Source organism: Eriocheir sinensis, chromosome 22 (assembly GCF_024679095.1).
Source record: "Eriocheir sinensis breed Jianghai 21 chromosome 22, ASM2467909v1, whole genome shotgun sequence".
Lineage (NCBI taxonomy): Eukaryota > Metazoa > Arthropoda > Malacostraca > Decapoda > Varunidae > Eriocheir > Eriocheir sinensis.
In genome coordinates, this window is record NC_066530.1 from 7,247,846 (window position 1) to 7,275,497 (window position 27,652).

General features: G+C 44.4%; 2 protein-coding genes across 3 annotated transcripts in view; one reads left to right on the forward strand and one right to left on the reverse strand.

Annotated features, from left to right (window-relative positions):
• The window catches only part of LOC127001973 (UPF0488 protein CG14286-like), a 23,833-nt gene extending 12,837 nt beyond the window's left edge, over window positions 1–10,996 (reverse strand). Inside the window, exon 1 of the mRNA XM_050867275.1 lies at window positions 10,327–10,996. Within this exon, the coding sequence (XP_050723232.1) occupies window positions 10,327–10,350 (24 nt within the window). The 5' untranslated portion in view covers window positions 10,351–10,996. The remainder of the gene's footprint in view (window positions 1–10,326) is intronic.
• On the forward strand, window positions 2,477–27,398 carry LOC127001972 (selenocysteine-specific elongation factor-like). 2 transcript variants are annotated; one of them, XM_050867274.1, is made up of 2 exons: window positions 2,477–2,633; window positions 24,345–27,398. In XM_050867274.1, exon 2 carries the CDS (start codon window positions 24,368–24,370, stop codon window positions 26,036–26,038), a length of 1,671 nt encoding a protein of 556 aa, XP_050723231.1. In that variant the 5' UTR covers window positions 2,477–2,633; window positions 24,345–24,367; the 3' UTR covers window positions 26,039–27,398. The 2 variants fall into 2 exon arrangements, with proteins under 2 accessions (XP_050723231.1, XP_050723230.1); XM_050867273.1 differs by lacking the exon at window positions 2,477–2,633 and adding an exon at window positions 10,858–11,000.
• Window positions 27,399–27,652: the final 254 nt, after the last annotated feature.

The following is a 27,652-nucleotide window of genomic DNA, read 5'->3' on the forward strand; positions in this document are numbered from 1 at the left end:
GTGGTGGACAGCAGAATGACTAATTTCAGTGGGAAGATATTTCTTGCAACACCGGCCAGTGTATAGTGGACCTCCTTCTTTTGACCTGTAATGCTTTGTATAGCTTCTTAGGTCCTCCTTCTCCACACTTTTATACTTCACAACATGCACTTTGGGCCGCTTTCACAGTCATTTTGTTTGTATTGATCGTTACCAATGGCGGTGATCGCTGCTCAAGTATTTCCACGTGAAACTGGCCGATGGGTAGATGGTGTCGGAGGTATTGCCTTTACAACGGCACCTCGTGGCGGCTGTGGGGTTAGCCTCGCCCCGCACCTTACCACACACTCTCAACACCTGTCGCTTTCTCTGCAGCCACCACTACCCCATAGGCCAATTTCACATGGAAAATTATAGCGTCGATCGCCGCCATTGGTAACGATCAAAACAAAGTGACTGTGAAAGCGGCCCTTATTTACTTCACAGTGTGCACTTATACACTTCACCCTGAACTTAGGTGTTTTTCTGTTCTTTTCTTTCCCTGATTTTGGTTTTCTATGCCCTTTTGCTATTTTCCACTGTTACTTTTCACCGTCGCTGCCATGCATTACAGGTCAAAAGGAGAAGAAGAAGAAGAAAACATCACTGGGAGATCTACAATTTTCACACTCAAGAAAAAAGTTTATTGGACTGTGGTTCCCCAGCACGGGGTGTTCTCTTATCTTGTTAATCAAGTAGTAAGTAAAGCAGCTCTGCCAGTCCATTTTACGAGTCTCTTGGTGGGCCATCTTCCACTGCTCCTCACTTCTCAGCCACTGCCGTCGTCTGTTTGTTTACATACAGCCATGAGGTACCCACGCACCCACGCTCGTACTCACAACCATTTTCCATTCATAAGGACAACCAACAACTTGCTCCCAGTTGGGCATACAGGCAACCGCGGTTGCCCATAGCCCCAATGGTTGGACACCGCCTTTTAAGGCAGCACACATGACTCCGACGGTAAGTAGACGTGACCCGTACATGTCAAAGGAGCGCGAAACTCGTGGCGGTAATGCGCAAAAGTCATGATGGTAAGAATTTAGGACTAAGCGCTAAACTTGAGGATCGTGAAACTTGGATAGTGCGAAACTCGAGAGGGTATTGTAGTAGCAGTAAACTATAAATTCCATAACACGACATTGGTCCAAATTTTCAAACGTATCGGCACCTCAGTTTGCCTGTTTGAAAAGCCTCTCATAGAAGTTGATAGGATTTTCATGGACTGTTTTGTGATTCTAGCGATAGTTTTACACGACATCTGCATGTTCCCAGTGCATTCTCAGACTAAAGCTCATTGGTAGTTCTATTCCTAATGCTATCTAGTTTTAGAATCCTTCCCTACAATCAAAACTTGCAGGCGGCAGGCTGGCAGTAGGCGGTGGCTGAGTAGTTAGTGTGCTGGGCTCACATTCACTACGCCATGGACAACGTCGGTTCGAATCCCCACGCTACCACCTGGGATTTTTCAGTCACCGCTGAGTGGCATAAGGCTACCCACATGCTGTCCATAAGGGAGGCGGTGGCTGAACGGATAGTGAGACGGCCCCGCGTTCAGGAGGACACGAGTTCAATCCTCGACCGGTGCCACCAAGCTGGGATTTTTCAGCTGCTGCCGAGTGGCTTAAAACTACCCACATGCTGTCCAGAAGACCACCAATCAACCCGGACTCTAGATTCTAGGATTAAAGATGAGCTCCGGGAGGGCAGCATGAGCCAACGCAAGATGGCGCCACTATAAACACTCCCCTGCGCCAGAACAGGCTGGGCCGACCATCAGGCCCCACCGGGAAGAAGCCTTGGACCGACCATCAGGAATCCAGGATCCACCGGGAAGAAGCCTACCGGCGCAATAGGACAAGATGTAAAAAAATAAAAAAAATAAAATAAAAAAATAAAAAAAAAGACTACCCATCAACCCGGACTATAGAAGAAACCGTCCAGTGAATCAAGAATGAGTTCCGGGGGGGAGCATGAGCCAAATATAACTGGCGCCACTATAAATAAAATTGCCTGCACCACGATGGGCTTGGGCCGACCATCTGGCCCATGAAGAAAGCCTACCGGTGCTATAGGCAGGGATGTAAAAAAAATATCTATATATCTATATATATCTATATATATCTATATATATCTATATCTATCTATCTATCTATCTATCTATCTATCTATCTATCTATCTATCTATATATATATATATATATATATATATATATATATATATATATATATATATATATATATATATCTATATATATATATATATATATATATATATATATATATATATATATATATATATATATATATATATATATATATATATATATATATATATATATATATATATATATATATAGTCAGCCCACAGTCTCACATTCATACCTCTCTGATATTATGGTCATCCAGCAACTCACCACCACTGATGGGAATGTGTTATCTCGGCACACAGTCTCACACAATCATCCAGTCATCTGCTCTGTCTCATGCTCAAGTCCTTGCTTATCTGCCTGACACTCCAGACCTGTCCAACAGACCACTTTTTACAGCCCAGCATGTCCAGAGGCATTGAAGGACACTGAGTTCCTTCTGCCCCCTTTAGGAATAACAGCAAGGTCAGAGTAACATGAGACCTTGAGTTGTGTAATTCCTGCTGTGAGGGTCCTGTACCAGCAGTCAGAGGTTACTGTTTTAGTGAATACAGGTTACTATCATACTGCGCCACAGGCTCAAGGGAAAATGTGATGGAGACAACCACCAAGGTTATGTGCAGCTCATGGTATGCCCTCAACTGCCTGTACCTTAGTGGTGATAGGTTAATAGCAGTTAGGTTTACATTGGCTTCTTTTTGATTACAGAATGCTTGATGGCAGGGCATGAATTTATGGTGGCCTGTTTTAAGTATTTTAAGTGGTGATAGGTTTCTATCCTGGGTTTAAATTCTGGCCTGGGCAATCGGCACTCGGCTGTTCATCCTTCCTCTCAAGGTGGTCAGTAAATGGGTACCTGGGAAAACCTGAGGAAGGTAGACTGTGGTAACCTGGATGTTGTAACGACCTTGCATTCCACCACAGGCTCAAGGGTACAGAGATGAGCACCACGACCACAAGCAGCTCATAGCACATGCTCCAAACTTTACCTAAGTACAGTGGCACCTCGTGATTCGAACGCCTTTCAATTCGAACAATTCCCAATTCAAACACATTTATCAAACAAATTTTGTCCTCAAATTCGAATGTGCGTCGCAATTCGAACACAAACAAACGGCTGCAGATGAAGCCACCAGTGTAACCAGGTCGGTGAATGTGACCAATGTGCTTATCTCCCCCTCCTTGTATCTCGATCCCACCCATCTGTGTGTATTTACCTAGTTGTGACATACGGGAAAAGAGCTACGCTCGCGCTGTCCCATCTCCATATCCGCTCTTGTCCAACTTTTCCTTAAAATCATGAATGTTTCTTGCACAAACCACCTCCTCCTCCAGCCTATTCCATAGCTCAATGCTTCTGTTTGGGAAGCTAAACTTTTTCATATCTCGCCTACACGTGGTCGCCCTCAACTTCTTTCCATGTCCTCTCGTTTCTCTCTCGTTCCACACACACAGCTCCTCTCTGTCCAGATTCTCCACCCCGCTCACCACCCTGTACACCGCTATCAGGTCTCCTCTTTCTCTTCTTCTCTCCAGGGTTGTGAGCCCCATGCTATTGAGTCTCCTCTCATAAGTCCGATCCAACAGGTGTATAATCACAGTGACAGTGAACTACCAACTCGGAAGATAAAAGCACAGCTGAGGCATCAGGGACTCGAGAAACCATTTGAATCGGGAACAGCACTTGTGAAAGATGCACCACAACAACATCTGCCAGTTGATGTTCCTATTAGCTACACATCTGCCATTGATGTCTGCTCTTGTCCGTTCCACCAACAAAGTCAGACAGAAGCGTCGCCCCGCACAGCCAAGAGACCTTAAATTTGAGTGGGTGGAGGATGCTCTTCCTGACGGTTTTGTAGGAGTAGGTAGGAAGACACCTACCAAATGGGCGTGAGGTACTCCCGGTGAGGATATATGGGAAGCGAGGAGGGTGCTGAACCCCTTCAAAGACCCTTCCCATGTCCTCACTAACCGTTTCCCTTTTGTCTCATCAACACCAGAGAGCAGTTCAGCATGCTCTCTAAAGACAGTTCCTCTCTCTTTCTACACCACACTACATTCACACAACACACACACCTTTTCCCAAAATTCAAAATTCAAAATGGCTAGCGAAAACACCGCCTCGGAGTCCCCGCCTGGGTGGGGGACCATAAATTCCCCCAGGGAGGACTCCCCTTCTGGCTGCTGACTTGAGAGGTGTCCTGATAACTCCTCGAACCTCCTCCTTATCAATTTCGGCAACATTCGCGGTCTTCGTTCTAATTTTCATTCTGTGGAAAACCATCTCTCCTCCTCTAAACCTCATCTTCTCTTCCTCACTGAAACACAGGTTTCTGAGGCTACTGACAGCAACCTCTACTCTGTTCCCTCCTACTATCTCTATCCTAAATTTCAATCCAAAGCTGGATGTTGCGCCTACGTGCGCAACGACATCACTTGCTCTCGTGCCCACGACCTTGACTCTCCTGAATTTTCCACCATCTGGCTAAGACTTCATTGTCATTCTATTACTAAATACATATGTGCTGTTTATCTCTCGCCTAGCTCTACTAACTATGTAAAATTCTTTGACTAATTGAACTCTAAAGTGGAGCACATCTTGACTCACTCTCCCTTTGCTGAAATCTCCATCTTGGGAGATTTCAATGTTCACCACCAGCTTTGGCTTTCATCCTCTTTCACTGACCAGCCTGGTGAACAAGCCTACAACTTTGCTCTCCTCAACGACCTAGAGCAGTTGGTTCAGCACCCTACTCATATTCCCGATTGTCTTGAAGACAGGCCCAACATTCTAGACCTCTTCCTTACCTCTAATCCTTCTGCTTACTCAGTCAAACTGTTCTCTCCGTTGGGCTCCTCCGATCATAACCTTATTTCTGTATCCTGTCCTATCGCTCCTGTACACCCTCTGGACCCACCGAAGAGACGATGCTCCTGGCATTTTGCTTCAGCTCGGTGGGACGACCTGAGGATGTACTTTTCCGATTTCCCGTGGAATGATTATTGCTTCCAGGAGCGAGACCCCTCTGTGTGTGCTCAGCGCATCACAGAGGTGATTGTCTCTGGAATGGAGGCATACATTCCACGTACTTTCTCCACTCCTCATGTTTTGGTTTAATCGCGCTTGTTCTCGTGCTATTAAAGATAGAGAGGCAGCTCACAAAAGGTTCCAGAGCCTTCGAACTCCCACTAACTTTGACCTTTACATTTCAGCCCGGAATCGTGCCAAATCTATTCTCCGACTTACCAAAACTTCTTTTATTAATAGAAAATGTCAACATCTTGCTTCTTCTAATTCTTCCCGTGACTTCTGGCATCTAGCCAAAAATATCTCCTCCAATTTCACTTTTTCCTCTTTCCCTCCTCTCCTTAACCCTGACGGCAGCACTGCTGTCTCATCTGTCTCTAAGGCTGAACTCTTTGCTCAAACTTTCTGTAATAACTCCACCATGGACGATTCTGGGCATATTCCTCCTACTCATCCCCCCTCTGACTCCTTTATGCCTGTTATTAAGATTCTTCCAAATGATGTTTTCTATGCCCTCTCTGGCCTCAACTCTCAGAAGGCTTATGGACCTGATGGAGTGCCTCCTATTGTCCTTAAAAACTGTGCTTCTGTGCTGACACCCTGCCTGGTCAAACTCTTTTGTCTCTGCCTATCAACGTCTATCTTTCCTTCCTGCTGGAAGTATGCCTTTGTACAGCCTGTGCCTAAGAAGGGTGACCGTTCCAATCCCTCAAGCTACCGCCCTATAGCTTTACTTTCCTGTCTATCTAAAGCTTTTGAATCAATCCTAAACCGGAAGATTCAAAAGCACCTTTCCACTTCTAACCTTCTATCTGATCGCCAGTATGGATTCCGCAAGGGGTGTTCTACTGGCGATCTTCTTGCTCTCTTAAATGACTTGGTCATCCTTTCTTAGCCGTTTCGGTGAAACTTTCTCTGTTGCGCTAGACATATTGAAAGCTTTGTATAGTCTGGCACCAGTCTTTACTTTCTAAACTGCCCTCTTTCGGATTCTATCCCTCTCTCTGTTCCTTTATCTCCAGTTTCCTTTCCGACCGTTCTATCTCTGCGGTGGTAGACGGTCACTGCTCTTCCCCTAAACCTATCAACAGTGGCATTCCACAGGGCTCTGTCCTATCACCCACTCTCTTCCTGTTATTCATCAATGATCTTCTTACCATAACAAACTGTCCTGTCCACTCATACGCCGACGACTCCACTCTGCATTATTCAACTTCTTTCAATAGAAGACCCTCTCAACAAGAAGTATACGACTCCAGACTGGATGCTGCAGAACGCTTAACCTCAGACCTTGCTATCATTTCCAATTGGGGCAGAAGGAACCTTGTGTCCTTCAATGCCTCAAAAACTCAATTTCTCCACCTATCAACTCGACGAAATCTTCCAAACACCTATCCCCTATTCTTTGACATCACTCAGTTGTCACCTTCTTCAACGCTAAACATCCTCGGTCTATCCTTAACTCAAAATCTCAACTAGAAACTTCATATCTCCTCTCTTGCTAAATCAGCTTCCACGAGGTTGGGCTTTCTGTATCATCTCCGCCAGTTCTTCTCCCCCGCGCAGTTGCTATCCATATACAGGGGCCTTGTCCGCCCTCGTATGGAGTATGCATCTCACGTGTGGAGGGGCTCCACTCACACAGCTCTTCTGGACAGAGTGGAGTCTAAGGCTCTTCGTCTCATCACCTCTCCTCCTCCTACTGATAGCCTTCTACCTCTTAAATTCCGCCGCAATGTTGCCTCTCTATCTTCTATCGATATTTCCATGCTGACTGCTCCTCGCTGATGCTGACTCCTTCTGAACTTGCTAACTGCATGCCTCCCCCCCTCCCGCGGCCCCACTGCACACGACTTTCTACCCATGCTCATCCCTACACTGTCCAAACCCCTTATGCAAGAGTTAACCAGCATCTTCACCCTTTCATCCCTCACGCTGGTAAACTCTGGAACAATCTTCCTTCATCTGTATTTCCTCCTGCCTACGACTTGAACTCTTTCAAGAGGAGGGTATCAGGACACCTCTCCTCCCAAAATTGATCTTTCTTTCAGCCACCTCTTTTAATTCTTTTTTGGGAGCAGCGAGTAGCAGGCTTTTTTTTATTATTGTTTTCTTTTTTTGTGCCCTTGAGCTGCCTCCTTTGCTGTAAAAAAAAAAAAAAAAAGGACATATTTAGGACAGGCTCGCCATATTATCATGTTTCTCCCGTTTTTGTTGTCAATACTTAAATATCCCAAGACATGGTATGTAGATGCCACATTTAAGGCGATTCACAAACCATTCAGCCAACTGTTTAGTATCCATGCCTTTCTTAAGCAAGACAGCTTTACAAAACAAGTCCCTCTGGTTTTTGTCCTGATGTCTAGGAGAGGAGCTCAAGATTACACGCACGTACTACAGTACATCAGGGATAAGGTTGCAGATTTATAGCCAGACAGTGTTGTTATGGACTTTGAATCTGCTGTCTGGAAAGCGTTTAAAGACGTGTTTCCAGCAGTGAATAGAAGAGGCTGCTCCTTTCACTGGAAACAAGCAGTTTATAGAAAAATACAAGACCTTGGTTTGGCACCCACATACAGGTCGTAAAGAAACACTGCCAATTTTCTTGTGTGTAGAGTGTGATGTCAAGCTGTCAACTGAAAGCGGCGGAGGGGTGTTTGTAGTGGGAGCGAGGAGACAGGAAGAAGGGGAATACGAGATTAGGATGGCTCTGGCAGAGAAAGAGAGAGCACAAAAGTCGTAAGTGTGCCTTCTCTCCTTCTTGCCTCTCATATTTACTTGATTTTAGGTGTAAGGTGCAGTCAAAGTGATTGGAGGACTATATAATTATACTGTAGAGGCACCAAATGAACTTGTCTGGTGCCAGTGGTGAGTATGTAATAATTGATTCTGTATTATGACGGGGAGAGTGGCAAGCGACACGAGATGCGTATGGGACCTGCAAGGTCGACCTTTGCCACTATATTACCACCTTTAATGACCATTTTGTGCTTGACAGTGGACAGTGTAGAGTGGCTGAGTAACTATTGTATGTTCAGCACTTGAACAATGGAGCTGCCGAGTTGAATAAGAGTAGGTGATCTATTCTGAGAAACATTCATTGACGACGTAGGTTCACGTGACCGTAGCCTATTCATGTTATCCGTATAATATTTTCTGACCTCAAATTCCAAAATTCAGAAAATTATGATTGATAGACTTCATTTTCTGTTTATGTAGTACTCTTTTACTATAGCGTGTGTCATTTCTTGAATTCACGCAGGCTTGGGATTTGTGCCTTTCCATTCTTAACATATTTCCTCCTTGGTCACAAAACGCCAGAAAACACTTCTCGTACGTACTCTATCTAGTGTAAGAAAGTCACCACTGACTCGGTTGATGCCCCGGATAATTCAGTTAATCCGGTAGGTAAATAATGAAATAATGATTAAGAATAATTACTGCAAAACACGTTAGGTGAAGAATCAGCAGCCAAGCCTAATTTAAAGCAATAAGTGACCCGGGTTTTCTCATGAGTTTGGAAGTGCTCACCTCAGTTCTAAGTGTCACTAAACCCTTGCCAGAAAAGCTGCAGGAGTCACAACAAGAACTAATGGGTGCTCTTGAAGTGTACAGAGCTGCATAGATGCATTTCAGTCCTATCGTGATAGAAATAAGTTCAACCAACTTTTTGCCCAAGCTGAGGAAAGGTACAGAGATATCATCCAGAAGCCTTGAACAATCAGTGGTCATCAGAAACATAATTAAGGCTAACCCTCCAACAGCAACTCCATAGGAGTACTATCAAAGAGCTATTTTTCTCCCATTTTCGGACACTGCTATAGCACAACTCAGTGAAAGGTTTGCATCTAAACACATTAGGAGTTTTTTGTTGGGAAATCTTGTTCCCTCTCTTTCAGTTGATACTGATTTTAGTGAACTGAAGGAGGCAGTTGAATTTTATGGAAAATTTCTTGATGGAGATGCAGATCTCATTGAAGATGAATATCTACGGGGGCAGAGTTATTGGAAGCGTCGTGAATCTCATGAGAGGTCAAAGCAAGTTATTGAGACATTGGCATGTGCCAAAAAATTGGGCACATATTCAAAATTTTCCACCTTATTGCAATTTTTTCAACCCTACCTGTTAGTACTTCCACCAATGAGCAATCCTTTAGTGCCCTTAAATTGCTTAAAACATACCTTGGGAACCCAATGAGTGAAAGTCATTTAGATGGACTGACCTTACTTTGTCTATTGTGACACAAATCTTGATCATGAAGTCCTTGATGAATTTGCATGTAAGAACAGACGCATAAATTTCAGGTAAACCAGTTTCAATGTATTGTTGTTAACAGTAACTAATCTAATTCATCTAGTTAATTTTTATCTTATATTCATAAAATACCTGACCCAGTTTCCATTTATCTTGTAAAAATATGTATTACAGCAGCAGCCTGTATAAACGAAGAGTATACATGTTATATGAATATAACATTTTTTTTCCTTGACAGTATATTACTTTTTTATCAGAACATGTAGTTCTAAAGTAAGCAGTGTTGTTTCAAGGGTAAATTCTTGCAGTCCAAATTACAGAAAAGAACAAGATTTTAGTTCGCTCAAGTAACATAAAATTAGTACTTTTAAGATTATTTAAATCTCCCAGATTTATGTTGTACTTATGTGCTACCAACAAACTTCTAAAATGTACAATGTATGTATATGTATGTATCAATGCAGGTATGTATAAAAAATAATAAATTTACCCTAGCGATCTAACCCGAATCCTCAAGCTGTATGGGATCCCTGCGCTTGCAATAATACTGCACGCAGAAAAAAATCTCTCTCTCTCTCTCTCTCTCTCTCTCTCTCTCTTTATATATATATATATATATATATATATATATATATATATATATATATATATATATATATATATATATATATATATATATATATATATATATATATATATATATATATATATATATATATATATATATATATATATATATATATATATATATATATTGGCCCACCCCTTTCAATTTTCTGGGTACGCCACTGCTGGAATAATACCCAATTGCACTTAGGTCTGTCTGTGTGGTCTGAATATCTATGTAAATCTATGTAAGTCCAAGCCCCTACCTGTTGCTGTCTTCGCGGCGGCATGGCTGTCTCGGGTGTGGGGGCCTGGGTGGTGCCAAGGCCTGGGGGTGCCGTGCCAGGGTGCCTGTGGCCCTGTGGTGGTGGTGCCTTGCTGTCACTACAACATATCTCCGAGCCAGAGATCCCTGGAAAAGTGCAAAGAGTGACTGACAGCTTGCGAGGCGTGAGTAGGTGTGCACTAATCTTCTTCTGCAATGCTTTAGGGGCTGTGCTGTGCCAGGAGACTATAATAATAAAGTGCTGTGTCTCGCCGGGCAGGCACCGCGCTCCTCCACGTGTGTTTGTTGACGCCTCGGGCCGCCGCCCGCCGCCAAGACCAAGGAGACTATTCGTAAAGTCTCCTGGGCCAAGACCAAGGCTGCCGCTGCACCGCTACGCTGTTCTGTGTATGTAACACGTCAGAAACCTCCCAAACCAAGACCTTCGGTTGCCACGAATTTCGCCTGCCAGGTGCCAGGGCCAGCTGACGTGCCTCACGTGGCCAGGCCCAGCTGACACCTGACACCCACGGCTGACCCCGCCCGCCACCCACAACTGCCCTGCCGTGCCCTGCTGGCCCAGCACCCGCCAGGCTGGCCCGCTGAGGGCAGCACCTTCAGCACAGCGGGAAGCGTTGCCGTCCACTGGAGCCCCAGGACAGTCCCCGGCCACAGGTTCGTGCTGCGGGACACAAGGTGTTCACTGTATTGTGCAGTGTTGCCGCTGCAGGGTTTGGCTGGTTGTCTGGCTCGTGATGAAGAGGGGCACACACCTCTTGCGAAGTTGACACTTGCATTATGGATTGTTTTTTGGTCCCTGAATGGAATGCAGCAATGAATGACTTCCAGAAAACAGAAGGAAGCCGAGGGGTCAAAGCCCCCCATTAGGGGCGATGAAATCTCTTTTCACCTCTCATATCCATCCTGTGCTGGAATTTTGCTCAGTTGTGTGGCACACAGGGTATGTAGGTGATACTGACATGCTTGAGAGAGTCCAACGACGATGGACCAAGGAGATTGTTGAACTTTAGCATCTTGACTATGCCTCCCGACTGGATGCCTTGGGTCTCTTCCCTGTGCATGGCAGACTGCTTAGAGCTGACATAGTCAAGGTCTGGAAGATTTTCAATGGCCTCTCTCCTGTGCAACCCTCTGAGTTACTTTCCCTCCAGACATCCTCTAGGACCCGTGGTAATTCACACAGAATATTTCTGCCCCACAGCAGCACAGAAATACATAGGCGATACTTCTCAGTCTGAGTGATTGCTTTGTGGAATAGTCTGCCAGACACAGTTATCCTGTCAACATCCTTAACTGTATTTAAGAGAAAACTAGCAGAGTACCTTGGTCAAAGATTATATGAATATTAACCCCTACATACTAATACCAATGTATTCTCATATATGGGTTTATACTATTAGGCCAGGCCTACAAAATAACCCATAACCCTTAAATGTAAGTGTAAGTGTATAATTTCATATGATTTCATTTTTAACTAGACTTCCTAAACACTCTTGTCAAAGAATATATCAACTCTAAATTACTTTATTTTACTTACAGAAATATAAATATAAATACTTATTTCACTTATATACATATAAGTTATTATATTTTATAACTAGTCTTTACTTAGTTCAATCAACACACATTCCAGCAGCGGCTTAATAGTTTTAGTGCTAAGAGTAATTACGCAAATATTCATTCTGCTAGCGTGTTGGCACTTGTGGGGTTCCCTTCTCGTGGAACCTGTCTAGGTAAGATGTCTAGGTAAGGGGGTTGAAGGCGGCTAAGCCCCCTCACTAAGGGGGGCAAAGCCAGAAATTGTGGAGATTGACTCCGCGCCTCCAAAATACGATATTATGCCTCCATATTATAGTTAAGGGACGAAATACATGTCCCTCAACCATAATATAAAGGTGCAAGGGTAAAGATTCATTTTAGTACCATGCCAGTATCTCATTACCTACTTTATGAAACATCACTATCTTTTCATATATCTTTTCTACAAACCTTCAACAGTCATGGAAACACTTTCAAAATCCAATTCAAGGATTTTTTTTTTACTCTTTAAGCGGCGGCCGCAGCGACAGTGCCGCCGCCGCAGCCACAGCCACAGCCGCAGCCGCAGAATAGCTCGCAGAGGGTTTAGAGTGGGGGAGCATACTTAAACTACTCCAACCAAAGTTTACGACCTGCTAACGGGAGGGCTGCGCCCCCCTCAACCCCCACTTTTAACTAGGGGGGCTGTGCATCCCCTGGACCCCCACATGTATATGTGACTTATTTCTGCGAGGAGGTATTTCTTGCAACACCGGCTGCACCACCCGTCGCCAGGGCAAACCTGTTATTTTTATGCAAATACATACTGCGAATTTTATCATGGAGCATGAATATAACCCAACCTAACCTTAGCTTATCTTACCTAACCTAACAAAACCCTCTGCGAGCTATTTTGCGGCGGCGGCGGCACCACCGTTGCCGTGGCCAGCACCAGAGGAGGTGACATGCTTTCATAAACATTATCCCCTAGTTTCATGAGTAGAAAAAAAGTCCTTGAATTGGATTTTGACAGCGTTTCCATGACTTGAAGGTTTGTAGAAAAGATATATGAAGAGCTACTGATGTTTCATAAGGTAGGTAATGAGGTACTGGCACGGTACTAAAACGAATCTTAACCGGTGCAAGTACTTAAAAGTAAAGAAAAAGGCCTAATCCCCTTCCCCTAATGATTTTGGTAGACCCATGGGAAATCGGGGTTTTTGGGTGGGGGAGCAGATTTAAACTACTCCAACCGAACTTTACATAACCTAACCTCTAACAGGGGGGCTTCAGCCCCCTCCTACCCCCCTGGATCCCTTCACATGTATGATGCACTGGTAAAACTAAAGAAGTACAAGAGTATGTGAGGCCTTGGAAAGGTTATTATTCTCGTGGGGGGAATAATGGAGGCGCGTAGTGAATCTCCATATTTACCTCAAAGCCTCCCATTAGGTAGGTTAAGTTTGTTTGAATTTTTTCGAAATGCGGTGTGGGCCAGTATAAATACACGGTGTGGGACTGGAGGCAAATTTCCAGCACGTCAGCCATGGGACACCGTTGAATGAAGCTATTTTTTTATTGTAGTTTAATTGTGTTACAAAATAATCTGCTAACTGTTTCTGTCACAAATCATTAAATCACTAATATAATGATTGACTTTTCAGTGTCTGTTGTGCACCTGCTGCCACAGCCACAAAATGTCTAGCAGAGAGGTTCATCTTGCTTACTGTTTCTATAGTTCCCTCACCGCTCACAAAGATCACAAGTGGACAAACTATAGTCGGTTCCACGAGAGCTGGTGGAGATTTTCCTTCAGGGGTGGACTTGCGGACTTGGTATCATTGCACGGGTGATGGTACTGCGCACTCATTGGCCAATTCTTAACTTGTTCTGATGCGCATAAAATTGACTTTGTATTCCTACCAAAACCCTTTGTGAGTTGTAAGGTAACAGATTGCACCGATAAAAACTAATGCAATAATATCTTTATTGATAAGTACCTGCCTTTTGAACTATTATAAATTAATCTGAAACGACATTCATAACAAAATTAAATCAGAACTGCACGTAAAGTCGTAAACGGACAATGTCCAGCGACTGTTGAGGCTATAAACTTTTTTTACTACATTTTACTACTACAAAGTGCTAGGCTACAGTCTAATTAACTCATTTATTGTAAGATTTCTTGGTATATTTTTAGGTCTGGCTTAGTCATAGTGTAGTGATGCTATGGAGTCATACAGAAACATTGGCCTAAGGCAAGAACCTCCTCATTTTTCTCATCGTCCTGAAATATGTTTCTAATATTTGTGGGTAATAAACCAATAAATAGCCATAAGGAAGAGCGATTATAAGAATAACTAAATTTATATACCAATAGTGTTGATTTTAAGAGGTAGCAGAGAGCGAGAGATAGTAGGCTATGTCATGGCAAACGAAATTGCCGCAACTTAGATCTAGTAAACAACAGCCAGTGAGCGGCACGGAGACCATCACTCAAGCAATGACGCCAAGTCCGCGAGTCCACCCCTGAAGGAAAATCTCCGCCGGCTCTTGTGGAACAGACTATACAGTACCCTCTCGAGTTTTGTGCTATCCGAGTTTCACAATCCACGAGTTTCGCAGCTAGTCCTAAATTCTTACCATCCCGACTTTCGCGCATTATCACCACGAGTTTCGCGCTGCTTTGACACGTACGGGTCACGTTTACTTACCATCAGCGTCACGCACGCTACCTTTAAATGTAGTATCACACTGGACGTTTTACTCCAAACATTGTGGCTATGGCAAGAGAGAGAGAGAGAGAGAACGGATCGTTTTGAAGCCGCAGTTGAAGGCGGCTGCCTTACGATTGGATGACAGTTCTGAAAACACGCTTGTGATTCACTGGGAGTCCAATGACAAACACCGATGCTCACCCTATCAGTGGCTTCATTGCCTTAAGGCGGTGTCACAATAGCTGTTTTCATCCAACCGTTGGGGCTACGGGCAACACCCGTACGCCCAACCGGGAGCGAGTTCACGGTTATCCATAAGCTGGTGTCACACAGGGTTTTTTCTTCCCACCGAGTCGGCGCCAGCTAGGGCAACCGGCAACTCCAACTTTTCCGAGTGTGCGTCACACACGGCCAAGGTCAGTTGCCCATATCCACATACGCAACGTAAACAAAGCACATACCCTGTATCTACATGGCATCGTCTGCAAAAGTAAGGGCTGTCGCGGCTTGTGTTGCCATTACCCAAGTTATGGACTTGTTGCTGCAGTTAAAGGGAAGGAAGAAGCTGTTGTGGGTGTGGCGTGTCTGTGGGTCCTCCGTGCCAGTTCCCATTGTCACCACTGCACGTGCGCGGCCAACCCACCCATCTTGACTCAGCCACATAAACACATGGATTATGAACCATTGCAGATGTTTCTGACAAACAGAAATGACTTCACCATTTCTTGAGTGTGTTAGAACGTATTTGGTGAGTGGCTCACATGAACTTAACCTTGCTCTTGGTAAGAAGAGAGCAGTCGTCTTTAACACTGCTCTCTTCTTGCCATTGGGTATGTTTGATTTGTATGAACCACTCACCAAATAAGTTCTAACACACTTCACCATTTTTGTTTGTGAGAAACATCTGCCATGGCTCATGATGAGTCTGGTGTGTGCGTGTGTGTGTGTGTGTTTGTGTGTGTGTCTTTGTTGTTACTCAATCCATGTGTTTATGTGGCTGAGTCAAGATGGGTGAGTTGGCCGCGCACGCGCAGTGGTGACAATGAGAACTGGCATGAAGGAACCACAGGCATGCCACACCCACAACAGCTTCTTCCTTCCTGTTAACTGCAGCAACAAGTACATAACTTGGGTAATGGCAGCACAAGCCGCGACAGCCCTTGCTTTTGCAGACGACGCTATGTAGATACAGGGCAAGTGCTTTGTTTACGTTATGGATGTGGATATGGGCAACCGACCTTGGCCGTGTGTGACGCACACCTGGAAAATTTGGATTTGCCGGTAGCCCAAGCTGCCGCTAACGCAGTGGGAAAAAAAGGGCTCAGTGTGACACCAGGTTACGGACAACTGACAACTCGTTCCCGGATGGACGCACGGGCGTTGCCAGTAGCCACAACGGTTAGAAAAAAACAGCCGTGTGACACTGCCCCAAGGCAGCAAGGCCGCTGACCGGGTGAGCGCCGGCGATGACATCATCGGACTCCCAGCGAATCACAAGCGTGTTTTCAGAGCTCAGCCAATCATAAGGCTTCATCTGTGGCTTTAAAACGACCCGTTCTCTCTTCCTGTTTTCTTCCTTTTTCCAAGGTATGTATTTTGAGATAACAAGGGAGTAAAGGAGGTTAAAAAGTGAGCTCCGGGGGGCAGCATGAGCCAATTAAAATGGCGCCACTATAAACAGTTGCGTGCGCCATGACGGGCTCGGGGCCGACCATCAGGCCCAAATGGGTAGTCTACCGGCGCCATAGCCCACATGTAAAAAAGAGAAAAAAAAAAAGAAAAAAAAACCCGGGTCGGAACAGATAAGCACTTTTTCAGTGTTTTCAATACCTCAAGTTTCTCGATCCTCGAGTTTAGCGCTATACCTTTGGAACGAAGTGAGCGCGAAACTCAAGAGGGTACTGTAGAACAAAATCAGGCAAATTAATGTTTTTTCTGCTGTGTATTCCCCCAGCTCACATGCATGGTGGACAGCACAGCGACTTATTTCTGCAAGGAGGTATTTCTTGCAACACTGCCCCGTGTAGTGGGCCGCAGGCTTCATGTCCCATCCTCTCACTGCGTATTTCCACTGCCCCACACTGCATGCCGAATAAATTTCTAACAAAACCTAACTTGACGTAACCTACTTAACAGGGGGGCTTCAACCCCCTTAATGAGGGAGCTTTGCCCCCCCTCAACACCTCTTTTATTTGTGACGGAAAAACAATACAGCAGTGTATTGTATGGACACAAGATACAGTAAACCCTCGATATAATGGGCCCGCTTATAATGGATTTCAGATAGAATGGACAAGGGAGGGTCAGAAATCCACGGGGACCAACCAAGAATAGTTTTCAACCAACCGCTCCCGATAAACTACAATAGCGTCTGCTGGCCACCTCGCCCTCCTCCCTTTATCTGCTGTCCCATCCTTCAGTTACTGTAGTCTTTTTCAGCCCACCTGATGAAATATTTTCCTCCTTGAGGTTCCCATTCAAATGAAGAACGTATTTACACCACAAGAAAGTCATGCATCAATCCAGGACGTAAATGTAATGGAAAATAGCCAAGTGTTTGTGAGTGTCAGTACTGACAGCTTAATCAACACCAGTCTCAAGCATTCCCTACTCTCCTGCTGCCCCCTGGCCATTGCTCCTGCCTCTAAAACTCAATAAAAGTACATTGGTGGCCAGTCCAATGTAGTATTATGAAGACTTGCTCCTTGTCCAGGCTAAAAGGATTAAAACAACAGCTGATGGTCGCTGCCCCCCTCCCCGTTGGTTCTACCCCGCAGGGTATACTAACGCCATGCATTACCACAGAAGGTGAGGATGGGGTAGGCCACCCTCCCAGTCAGTGGGTAGCCGTATTGCTCTTCTCCCTATACCCCAAAACAAAGGAGCTCTACGCATCGGCAACAACGCACCTAGGATGAACCTCATTGGTTACGATACTTCCACTGCACATTGAAATTAATGTGAATCCCATTAATGCGTCCCATATCTCAAAAAAATAGTTATAAAAATAATTTTACATGTTATTTTATACAGAAATAAAGTAATTTTACTAAGAAATAGCAATGATAAATAATATAAAACACAAATCAATGTGTTATGGTTGTTATGGAGACTCCTGCAACCACTAACTACGCTCGAGGTGCAGGCTTCACACTGGAATATAGCAGACACAGTTTCCCTATTCTCGAGGCACCGGGACTGCATTCGACCACCACTACGTGGAGCTAACCAAACGTAGCGTCCGAGATGGAGAGTGAATGGGAGTCAGTCACGTCCAGGAGGGCATACAAGCCACCAAGGGTCACACACCATTCTTGCTGTTGCAAACATAGTATCCGCCGTTCCTGTTTTCCTCTTTGCAGCACCATCCCTTTTAACCCCTTCAATACGATGACGCCTACGTAGGCGTCATGAAGCCCCAGTAGCATATACGATGACGCCTACGTAGGCGTCATATTTCTATTCTGTTTCTTCTTCTATTGAGTTGTCCCGTACTTTGTGTTGGTTACTAAGTAAAGACGCCGTATGCTGTCCTTGAAATCCTATTGCTCCTCCCACCATACTTGTTCCCACCAATCACAAAAATAGAGATACAGTATGCACCGCCTTCTTCCCACCTTGTGTCTAAAATTAGGAACTCTCAGTGGCTGTCTCTCTCTCTCTCTCTCTCTCTCTCTCTCTCTCTCTCTCTCTCTCTCTCTCTCTCTCAGACACCAAGGCGCCTACCAACATTGCCAGATTGTCGTACTCGGCCTCCTGTCTGCCAATTTCCGACCCAAAAATCTGCCTCCTCGACCCCAATAATTGCCTTCATATACAGTTATCATTAGAATGGTTAATTATTGGTGTGTTTTGGCAATAGTTATGGGTCAGAAACCGTAAATACGAGGCTACGAGTATGATAATCTGGCAACGGTGGCGCCGACACCATCACGCCACCTCTCTCTCTCTCTCTCTCTCTCTCTCTCTCTCTCTCTCTCTCTCTCTCTCTCTCTCTCTCTCTGATAATTTCTCAACATTCTTCCTCCTTTACACAATCATCTGCTTTCTCTATTTCTTTCCCCCTTGCCCCTTTCTCCCCTTTCTTTATTTCGCTTTTTTTATTTATTTCGCGTTGACGCAATTTATATTATGCATAGCAGGTATATGTTGACTCGTCGTGTATGCTGCTTTGCAAATACGGGATACATGTAATGAGGGCTTTCAGCAGCATAATATACGGAGGCGACAAGCAGATACATGTCGGCTCAGGTTTCCCGCGCGCCAGCCGAGCACGCCGTATATCAGCCAGGCGGGCTTTTTGAACATCCGGCGCAAAGGGGTTAACGATCTTTCTGTGGGACATTGTTAAAGCACAAAGAACACACACTGTAGTGCTGAAAATACAAAGATTGCACACCAAAGCACAAATGCAATCGGATATGAGTGCACGGCTGCTATCTCTATGAGATTACAATGCAGACTGTGACTTGGGTTGCCAACTTGCCACCCTTTCCTTAAAATATGGAATCCCATTTGCTCTGCATTTGACTGTCTGAATGGTTAAGCGGATGAAATTTAGTACAGTCACCCCCCGCCGTTCGCGGTCTCACCCATCGCGGTTTCGCGTATTCGCGGTCAACTAATTGTGACCCCCCCCCCGCTTATACGCGGCCCCAGTTTCAGATGGCGGAGATGCATTGACACTAAATAGGAAGGCAGAGGAGGGAGGGAGGCAGAGAGGAGGGGGAAGGAGAGAGGAAGGAGGAGGGAGGCAGAGGAGGGGGAAGGGAGAGGAGGGAGGCGCAATGGGCGTTAAGGCGGTGTCACACTAGCACTTTTTCCGTCGATTAATGCCATTTCCGTCGATTTTCATCGTTCATGAACTTATCGCATGAATTTGTCAGACAATCAGGATCGTTTCCGCCTGCAAAGTTCCGCCTTTGTTTACATTTCCAAGACCAAGACCAAGACTTTCCACGTGGCTTCAACCTGTCTCAAACGCTCTCCTGCAGTGACAGCCTTCCTCATCCTGGTGTCACTTCTGGCAATAAGAGGTGTCACTAACTCCAGAAGTCTGTGGTACTGGCTCTTGTCCAACCTGATCCAATTCTTCAGAGTCTCATGATCCTCTAAACTCAGCTCTTTTAACAGCCTGTGGTACACACTTTCTCTTTCCCGACGAGCCAACCATGGCGCATCCATGCACGCTTTTGGCTTGTTTAGCTCGTCTAAGTCTCACAATACACAGTATTAGGTTCAGAGCAGCGTATCTTTGCATAGCGTGGACTCCATGTTTGTTTACATTCCCATGGTCTGTGCCGACGGAAAGTTTCTGACGAAACACCGTTTGTGTGTGACAGGCCGCAGCCAAGATATCGACGATTTTCAGAAAAACGACGGAAAAAGTTGACGGAAAAAGTGCTAATGTGACACCGCCTTTAGGTTGCTCCTGAGTGACGTCACAGTTAGACTGTGACGTCATGCTTTCCTATTGGCCAGCAGCTCACTCAGGGACGACTGCTATTGGTCGAGATTTTCTCATAGCAACATTATCGTAAAAAAAAAAAATTCACGCGCCGCCACACTGCAGTGTTGCCAGATTGGGCTACTTATCGCAAATTGGGCTACTTTTGGGAACCAAAAAAACATGTTTTATATGACGTGTCAGAGGTGACTTCCCCAAATGCATATTTTCCCATAGGGTTATAGTCCCGCCGTTCGCGGTTTCGCGCATCGCGCCGAAGTCCGGGAACGAAATACCCGCGAACGGCGGGGGATGACTGTATTTGAAAACTGTAGTGAGTGATGAATCACAAAACCAGTCCTTAAAATTATGTTTGTCAAGGGTCGCCCTGAAATGCGTTTAAAATACGCATCATAAAATTCCTCGCCCCTTCCTCCTGCCTTCACCAGCAGCGGGGAGCAGCTGTCAGTCATGGCAAGCTAGAGAAATCTTAGGGTTGCCACCCGTTTCTTAATATATGGATTTGTTCTGTGTTGGAGAATGGGATGTTGCGTTCCTGATTTATTTTAGCTCAAGGTGGCAACCCTAACTAAGACGCTATTCACATTGTTTTCCTCTTGTCTTGCAACGAACAAAGGGAACCCACACTCACGTCTACGACTTGTACAAAGGGATACGCCAGTCCTCATCGAAAGACCAACAAACAGGATGCTCATATACCAAGTCACCGCTTGTAAATCAAGGCATTTTTTAAGATTTGCTTTTGCTCATAAATCAAAACACTTGTTAACCGATTTATGACTGTAGCTCCATAATAAAATAACAGCATATTTTTGCCCAGAAATAAACAGTGTCTCAAAATTAGTAGGCTACAACCTGTTCACACTGTGCTGACTCTGGGCCACGACTACCCAGCGACTTTTAGGACCTCTTCACACTGTGCCAAATCAGCATCCGGCGATCACTTCTAGACCTCATTCCGACCATGTGCGACCCTTTCACATCAATATTTCACACCCAAGACCTCACATGCCCCGAATTGCTGGGTTGTCATGGCCCAGGGTCGGCACATTGTGAATGGGGTTTACCCTTTCCTTAACAATCCCCGTTTATCTCTATTAACGCTACTCTTTTCTGCTTGTTTAACATACTTATTTTCCCTCATGAGGTTACCCAGGCTGTGAGTCTCTTCTACTCTTGATGATGTTCATCCTTCTCATGTCTTCCTCCACACACCATCTCCAGGTCTTCCTTGGTCTTCCAGCTGGTGTCCTCCCTTCTACCTCCACCTCTGCAGATCCTGTTTCAACACTCGTTACCATCATTTATGAGATTAATATTTACATCGTGTTGTACGTTATTACTCTGAATGCAGTGCAGTAACTATTAGCTTCCAGAAAACTAAGGAAACTTCGAAATATTGATGTATAAATTTTATGAGTGAAGCCTAACACATCATGTTGGCTCTGTCCTATCACCCACTCTCTTCCTGTTATTCATCAATGATCTTTCCATAACAAACTCCTGTCCACTCGTACGCCGATGACTCCACTCTGCATTATTCAACTTCTTTCAATAGAAGACCATCAAAACAGGAAGTACACAACTCCAGACTGGAGGCTGCAGAACGCTTAACCTCAGACTTTGCTATCATTTCCAATTGGGGCAGAAGGAACCTTGTGTCCTTCAATGCCTCAAAAACTCAATTTCTCCACCTATCAACTCAACACAATCTTCCAAACACCTATCCCCTATTCTTCGACAACACTCAGCTGTCACCTTCTTCAACACTAAACATCCTCAGTCTATCCTTAACTCAAAATCTCAACTGAAAACTTCATATCTCCTCTCTCGCTAAATCAGCTTCCTCGAGGTTGGGTGTTCTGTATCGTCTCCGCCAGTTCTTCTCCCCCACGCAGTTGCTATCCATATACAGGGGCCTTTTTTTTTTTTTTTTTTTTTTTTCGCCGGTAGGCTTCTTCCCAGTGGATCCTGATGGTCGGTCCAAGGCTTCTTTCCGGTGGGTCCTGATGGTCGGCCCAGCCCATTCTGGCGCAGGCGAGTGTTTTATAGTGGCGCCATCTTGCATTGGCTCATGCTGCCCTCCCAGAGCTCATCTTTGATCCTAGAATCTAGAGTCCGGGTTGATGGGTGGTCTTCTGGACAGCATGTGGGTAGTTTTAAGCCACTCGGCAGCAGCTGAAAAATCCCAGCTTGGTGGCACCGGTCGGGGATTGAACTCGCGTCCTCCTGAACACGGAGCCGTTACTCTGCTGACTCAGCCACCGCCTCCCCATAAACTCGTGTCCGCCCTCGTATGGAGTATGCATCTCACGTGTGGGGGGGCTCCACCCACACAGCTCTTCTGGACAGAGTGGAGGCTAAGGCTCTTCATCTCATCAGCTCTCCTCCTCCTACTGATAGTCTTCGACCTCTTAAATTCCACCGCAATGTTGCCTCTCTTTCTATCTTCTGTCGATATTTCCACGCTGACTGCTGTTCTGAACTTGCTAACTGCATGCCTCCCGCGGCCCCGCTGCACATGACTTTCTACTCATGCTCATCCCTATACTGTCCAAACCCCTTATGCAAGAGTTAACCAGCATCTTCACCCTTTCATCCCTCACGCTGGTAAACTCTGGAACAATCTTCCTTCATCTGTATTTCCTCCTGCCTATGACTTGAACTCTTTCAAGAGGAGGGTATCAGGACACCTCTCCTCCCGAATTTGACCTTGCTTTTGGCCACCTCCTCTGATTCTTTTATGGGAGCAGCGATTAGCGGGCTTTTTTTTTTTTTTTATTATTGTTTTCTTTTTTTTGTGCCCTTGAGCTGCCTCCTTTGTTGTAAAATAAAAATAAAAATGTTTTGGCAGTGGGTAGTGGTGGTGGGGGGGGGGGGGGTCAGGTTTGGTTAGGTTAGGTTAGGTAGATTTGGTTTGTTAGATTTATTAAGTTTAATTGTCTATGATGAATGTGTGTGATGCGCTTCATGCTCTACCATTGTTGTCAGAGGTGGTGGAGGAGGCTGTGCCAGTCTCTTTATTCTTCACTGTTGCACTTCAGTTTGATACTGACAAATATTATTCTACTATATATTAATCTTGATAATTTTCCTGTGGTAACATTTAAATGGTGGTGTTGAGGGGACACTCTAGATAGGAAGTAATGTTAGGTTTGGTCAGATAAAGATGAGGGGGGTCTCGAGGGGCAAAGCCCTTCAGTTCACTGCAGCTCGGAGGGATCCCCCGTGCCACGGCCGGCCCTCCTCTTGGTCTTCTTAGGATTGGTTGAGCTCCCTTCTCTCCACAGCCTTTTAAGTGGGGTTTTTTTTTTCAAAATTCCTGGAATAAATGTTTAATTTCCTCTCTTCTGCTCATGTTTTCAATTAATAGTTCACTAAAAAAAAAATTTGTATGGTTGGCTGAATAACTCGCATTTGTTTGTAATTTCTTGAAAGAAATTACAGTGCAAAATTAAATGTGCAGATCTACTTCTGCCCTGCATTCCTTACATGTTGTGTTCAGTGCAGAAGAAGGGGACAGTTGAGTGTTGTTGAAGAATAGGGGATAGGGGTTTGGAAGATTGTGTCTGGGGCATTGAAGGAAACCAAGTCCCTCCTGACCCATTTGGAAATGATAGCATGTTCAGAGTTTAAATGTTCTGTAGCGTCAACCTTGAGTCCTGTAATTTCTGTGTGGAGGGCCTTCTGTTGAAGAAAGGTAGAGTTATCAGTTTAAGAGTGCCTAGAACAGTTTTTATTAGAAAGATCATTAATGGACAATAGAAAGAGAGTGGAACACCACTGTTGATAGGTTTGGAGAAGTGACCATCTACCACAGCAGTGATAGATATAAAATGTATATAAAGTACAGAGAGAGGGATAGAAACCATAGGAGGGTAACTTAGAAAGTAAAGATTTGTGCCAGACTGTCAAAAGCTTTCAAGATGTCTTAAGACAACAGCAAACATTTCACCAAACAGCTAAGAGGGAATGACCAAGAGTCAGTTCAAGAAAATTACCTGTAGAACGCCCCTTGCAGAACCCATACTGGCAATTTGATAGGTCAGAAGTTGATAGATGCTTAAGAACTTTCCTGTTAAGGATTGTTTCAAAAGCCTTAAATAGATAAGAAAGTAGCTACACCAGTAGGACAGTAGTTTGAGGGATTAGAGTGGCCACCATTCCTAGGCACAGGCTGCATGTAGGCATACTTCCAGCATGAAGGAAAGGTAGATGTTGAAAGGCCAGTAGGTCTTTGATGTTGGCAAATGTGGTATATTTGAAATTAAGTCGATGTGTGTTATCTTCCATCAGGATCTTCTCTTCATGGCTCTGCAATGGCTGGAAAAATTCTGAACTTCAATGTTGGAGTGCTGGGCCACGTTGACAGTGGCAAGACCTCCCTTGCCAAGGCCCTGAGCACAGTCGCCAGCACTGCTTGCTTTGACAAAAATCCACAGTCCAAAGAGAGGGGCATCACCATTGACTTGGGCTTCAGCTCCTTTGTGGTGGAAGCTCCGAAACATGTGCTGGAAGGTGGGTATGATAAGTTGCAGTTCACCCTGGTGGACTGTCCAGGGCACGCCTCTCTCATCAGAACCATTATTGGGGGAGCCCAGATCATTGATGCCATGATGCTGGTGGTGGACATAACCAAGGGCATCCAGACACAGACAGCAGAGTGTCTGGTTATTGGTGAGGTGCTATGTGATAACCTTCTTGTAGTTCTTAATAAGGTGGATCTAATACCCCAAGAAAAACAAAAGGCAACCATTGAAAAGATGACAAAAATGATCTTACTCACACTGCAAAAAACAAAATTTGTCGGTTCAAAAGTCATTGCTGTGGCTGCCAAGCCGGGGGGGCCAGACGCACCTGACCAGGACCCTGATGGAGTGAAGGAACTAATGGAGGTGATGCAAGCGTTCTCATACATTCCAAAAAGAGACACTTCAGGTCCATTTCTGTTTGCTGTTGATCACTGTTTCAGTATCCGAGGGCAGGGAACAGTCATGACAGGCACGGTGCTTCAGGGGGCCGTGGCCATCAATGATGTTGTGGAGATTCCAAGCTTAAAGGTGACCAAGAAAGTAAAGTCCATGCAGATGTTCAGACAGCCAGTAGAGAAGGTTTCACAGGGTGACCGTGCTGGCATTTGTGTGACACAGTTTGACCCCAAACTGCTGGAGAGGGGAGTGGTGGGCACTCCAGGTGTCATTAAGACAGCCTTTGGGGTTCTTGCCAAAGTTTCAAGGATCTCATATTACAAACTGCCAATTGAGACTAAGGCAAAATTTCACATTAGTTTGGGTCATGAAACAGTGATGGCAAGGGCAACCTTTTTTGGCACAGAGGACCAGCAGGGCCCAGAGGAGGTGTTTGATTATGAGCGCACCTACAAGTACCAGTCCGAGCTCCTTGACCTGAAGGCTGGAGATGGAGTCACTTCCAATATCTTGCAACAGTTTACTCTCCTTGAGTTTGAAAAAGCTATTCAGATTCCCCCAAACTCATCACTGATAGGGTCAAAGCTAGACATGGACGTGCACACCAACATGTGCCGCCTAGCTTTCAAAGGCAAACCTTTGGAAATCTTCACAGATAAAAATTATGGAGAGACACAGTTGGAAAGAATCAAGGTTTATAAGGAAAAAAGCAAAGAAGGGCTGGTAGAGCGAGTGGCTAATGAGAATGAACTCATTGTCAAAAGCTTGCTGAAGAAAGACACCAACAGCCAGCTTTTTGTGGGACTGAAGGTAAAGCTTTCCACGGGGGAGGAGGGCGTGATTGACGGAACCTTTGGCCAGGGAGGCAAGGTGAAGGTCAGGATCACCAGCGGTCTCCAGGACACCACCAAGCTCACTCTTCAGAAATTCTCATCAGGAAAAAAGAAAGGGAAAGGTGGACAAGAAAATCTGCCTCCTGACAACAATTTGGAGCCTGTTAAAGTAATCCTTCATTTCAAGAAATATGTATTCAGCACTAGTAAAAAAATGATACAAAATTGAAAACACAAGGAATCAGTAAACAGATGAAAGAGAAAGAGAGATAAATATATATATATATATATATATATATAGATATATATATATATATATATATATATATATATATATATATATATATATATATATATATATATATATAAAGTGACAGTGATGAGAATTGCCCTAGTGTGTTGTAGCTGTGCAGAAAATGATTTTAGGTTTGAGTGTTGTTATTGTTTCATAACTTTATAACAAGTAACATTGATGAGTCCTTGATGATGCCTTGATATGCACGTGTTAAGTACAGAGAACATTTCATGGTTCTTGAATGTGTTGGTTTATGCTTAATATTGTTAATGAAGGTTTTATTTATTTTAAAAAGCAAAGTAACATGTAAAGTGTGTATTTTAAGATGTCTGAGTCTTATGAGCCTCAGGCAGGGATCACATGGTTTAAGCCGTACCAGTAAAAGCCTTGCCACCCTCGGAATCAAACTACAAGTATGAAATACTTGCATCATTTTATTTCTGAGTGGTACTTGAATATTGGTCATTTTTTGCACCCTATTACTTCAGACCTTTGAGAAAAATATATAATATAAGATTTTATTTATTTTTTTTTTTTTTCTTTTTTTTTTTTTCTTAAAAAATTATGCGTTTCTTTGAATTCATATGGATTTTGCCAAGATTTTCATATTCACACATCAATATTTTGTTGCCAAGAGAATTCACAAAAAAAATTCAAAGCAGCAAGAAAAAGCATCAGCCAACACTTGAGACAGAGCCTACAGTATGAAATCCACCAAAGTTGTTAAACATGAGATGTTTAAGATTAAAATAAATTTTGTATTTTGTAGATACTACCTTATCATTTTCCTTATGTTGGAATATCTGTAGGACTAAACCCAAATATCCTGTGAGAAATGGTGTCCAACAATGAGCATGTCAGCATGTATTGCTAGAGCAGTGGCAGCACTGTGTAGTGAGGCAGTCTCTTTATAGACAGCTGAGACAGGTGGCACTGCGTTGTAGGCTACAGGGTGCCTCTTTGTCTCCACTGAGCATAGTTGCCAAACTTAGTGTCTTGCAGATAAATCTCTGATTTTAGAAGTGTGCTTGACTGTCAAGCTTTTCATCAGAGAAATTCCTTACCATTCTGCCTCTTCAGCTGTAACAACAGGTTAAAGAAAGTTTTATATTACTGCCCAATGGCAATAATTTTTAGTGTGATCACTCCCACAAGGCTCTCATTGTTATGATACAATCAAAATTGATGTTCGCTACCTCATTTAAACTACAGGTAACTCTCGTTTTACGCGAGTTTGGTTTACGCGTTTTTTAAATAACGCGGGGTCCAAAATCCAAATAAATGTTTAATTTAGGCGTTTTTTTCACTTATACGCGATATTTTATGGAGTGGCCACCAGATGTCTCACGCAACTGGACTCACACGGCCACACAGCTGAGCTCAGTTCTTCCCGCGCGCCACTTGAACAACAATACAGTACCTACGCTGCCACGCTACTCAACAATAGGGGTGGGCAGGTACCGGTACCAGTACCGGTACTAACGGTACCAGCAATACGGTACGGTACCGGTACCAGTACCAATACTAGCCAGCCCCTCATATCTTCCT

Coding starts and splice junctions, on each gene's coding strand:
- LOC127001972 (XM_050867274.1), top strand. CDS start 24,368: ATGGCTGGAAAAATTCTGAACTTCAATGTTGGAGTGCTGGGCCACGTT.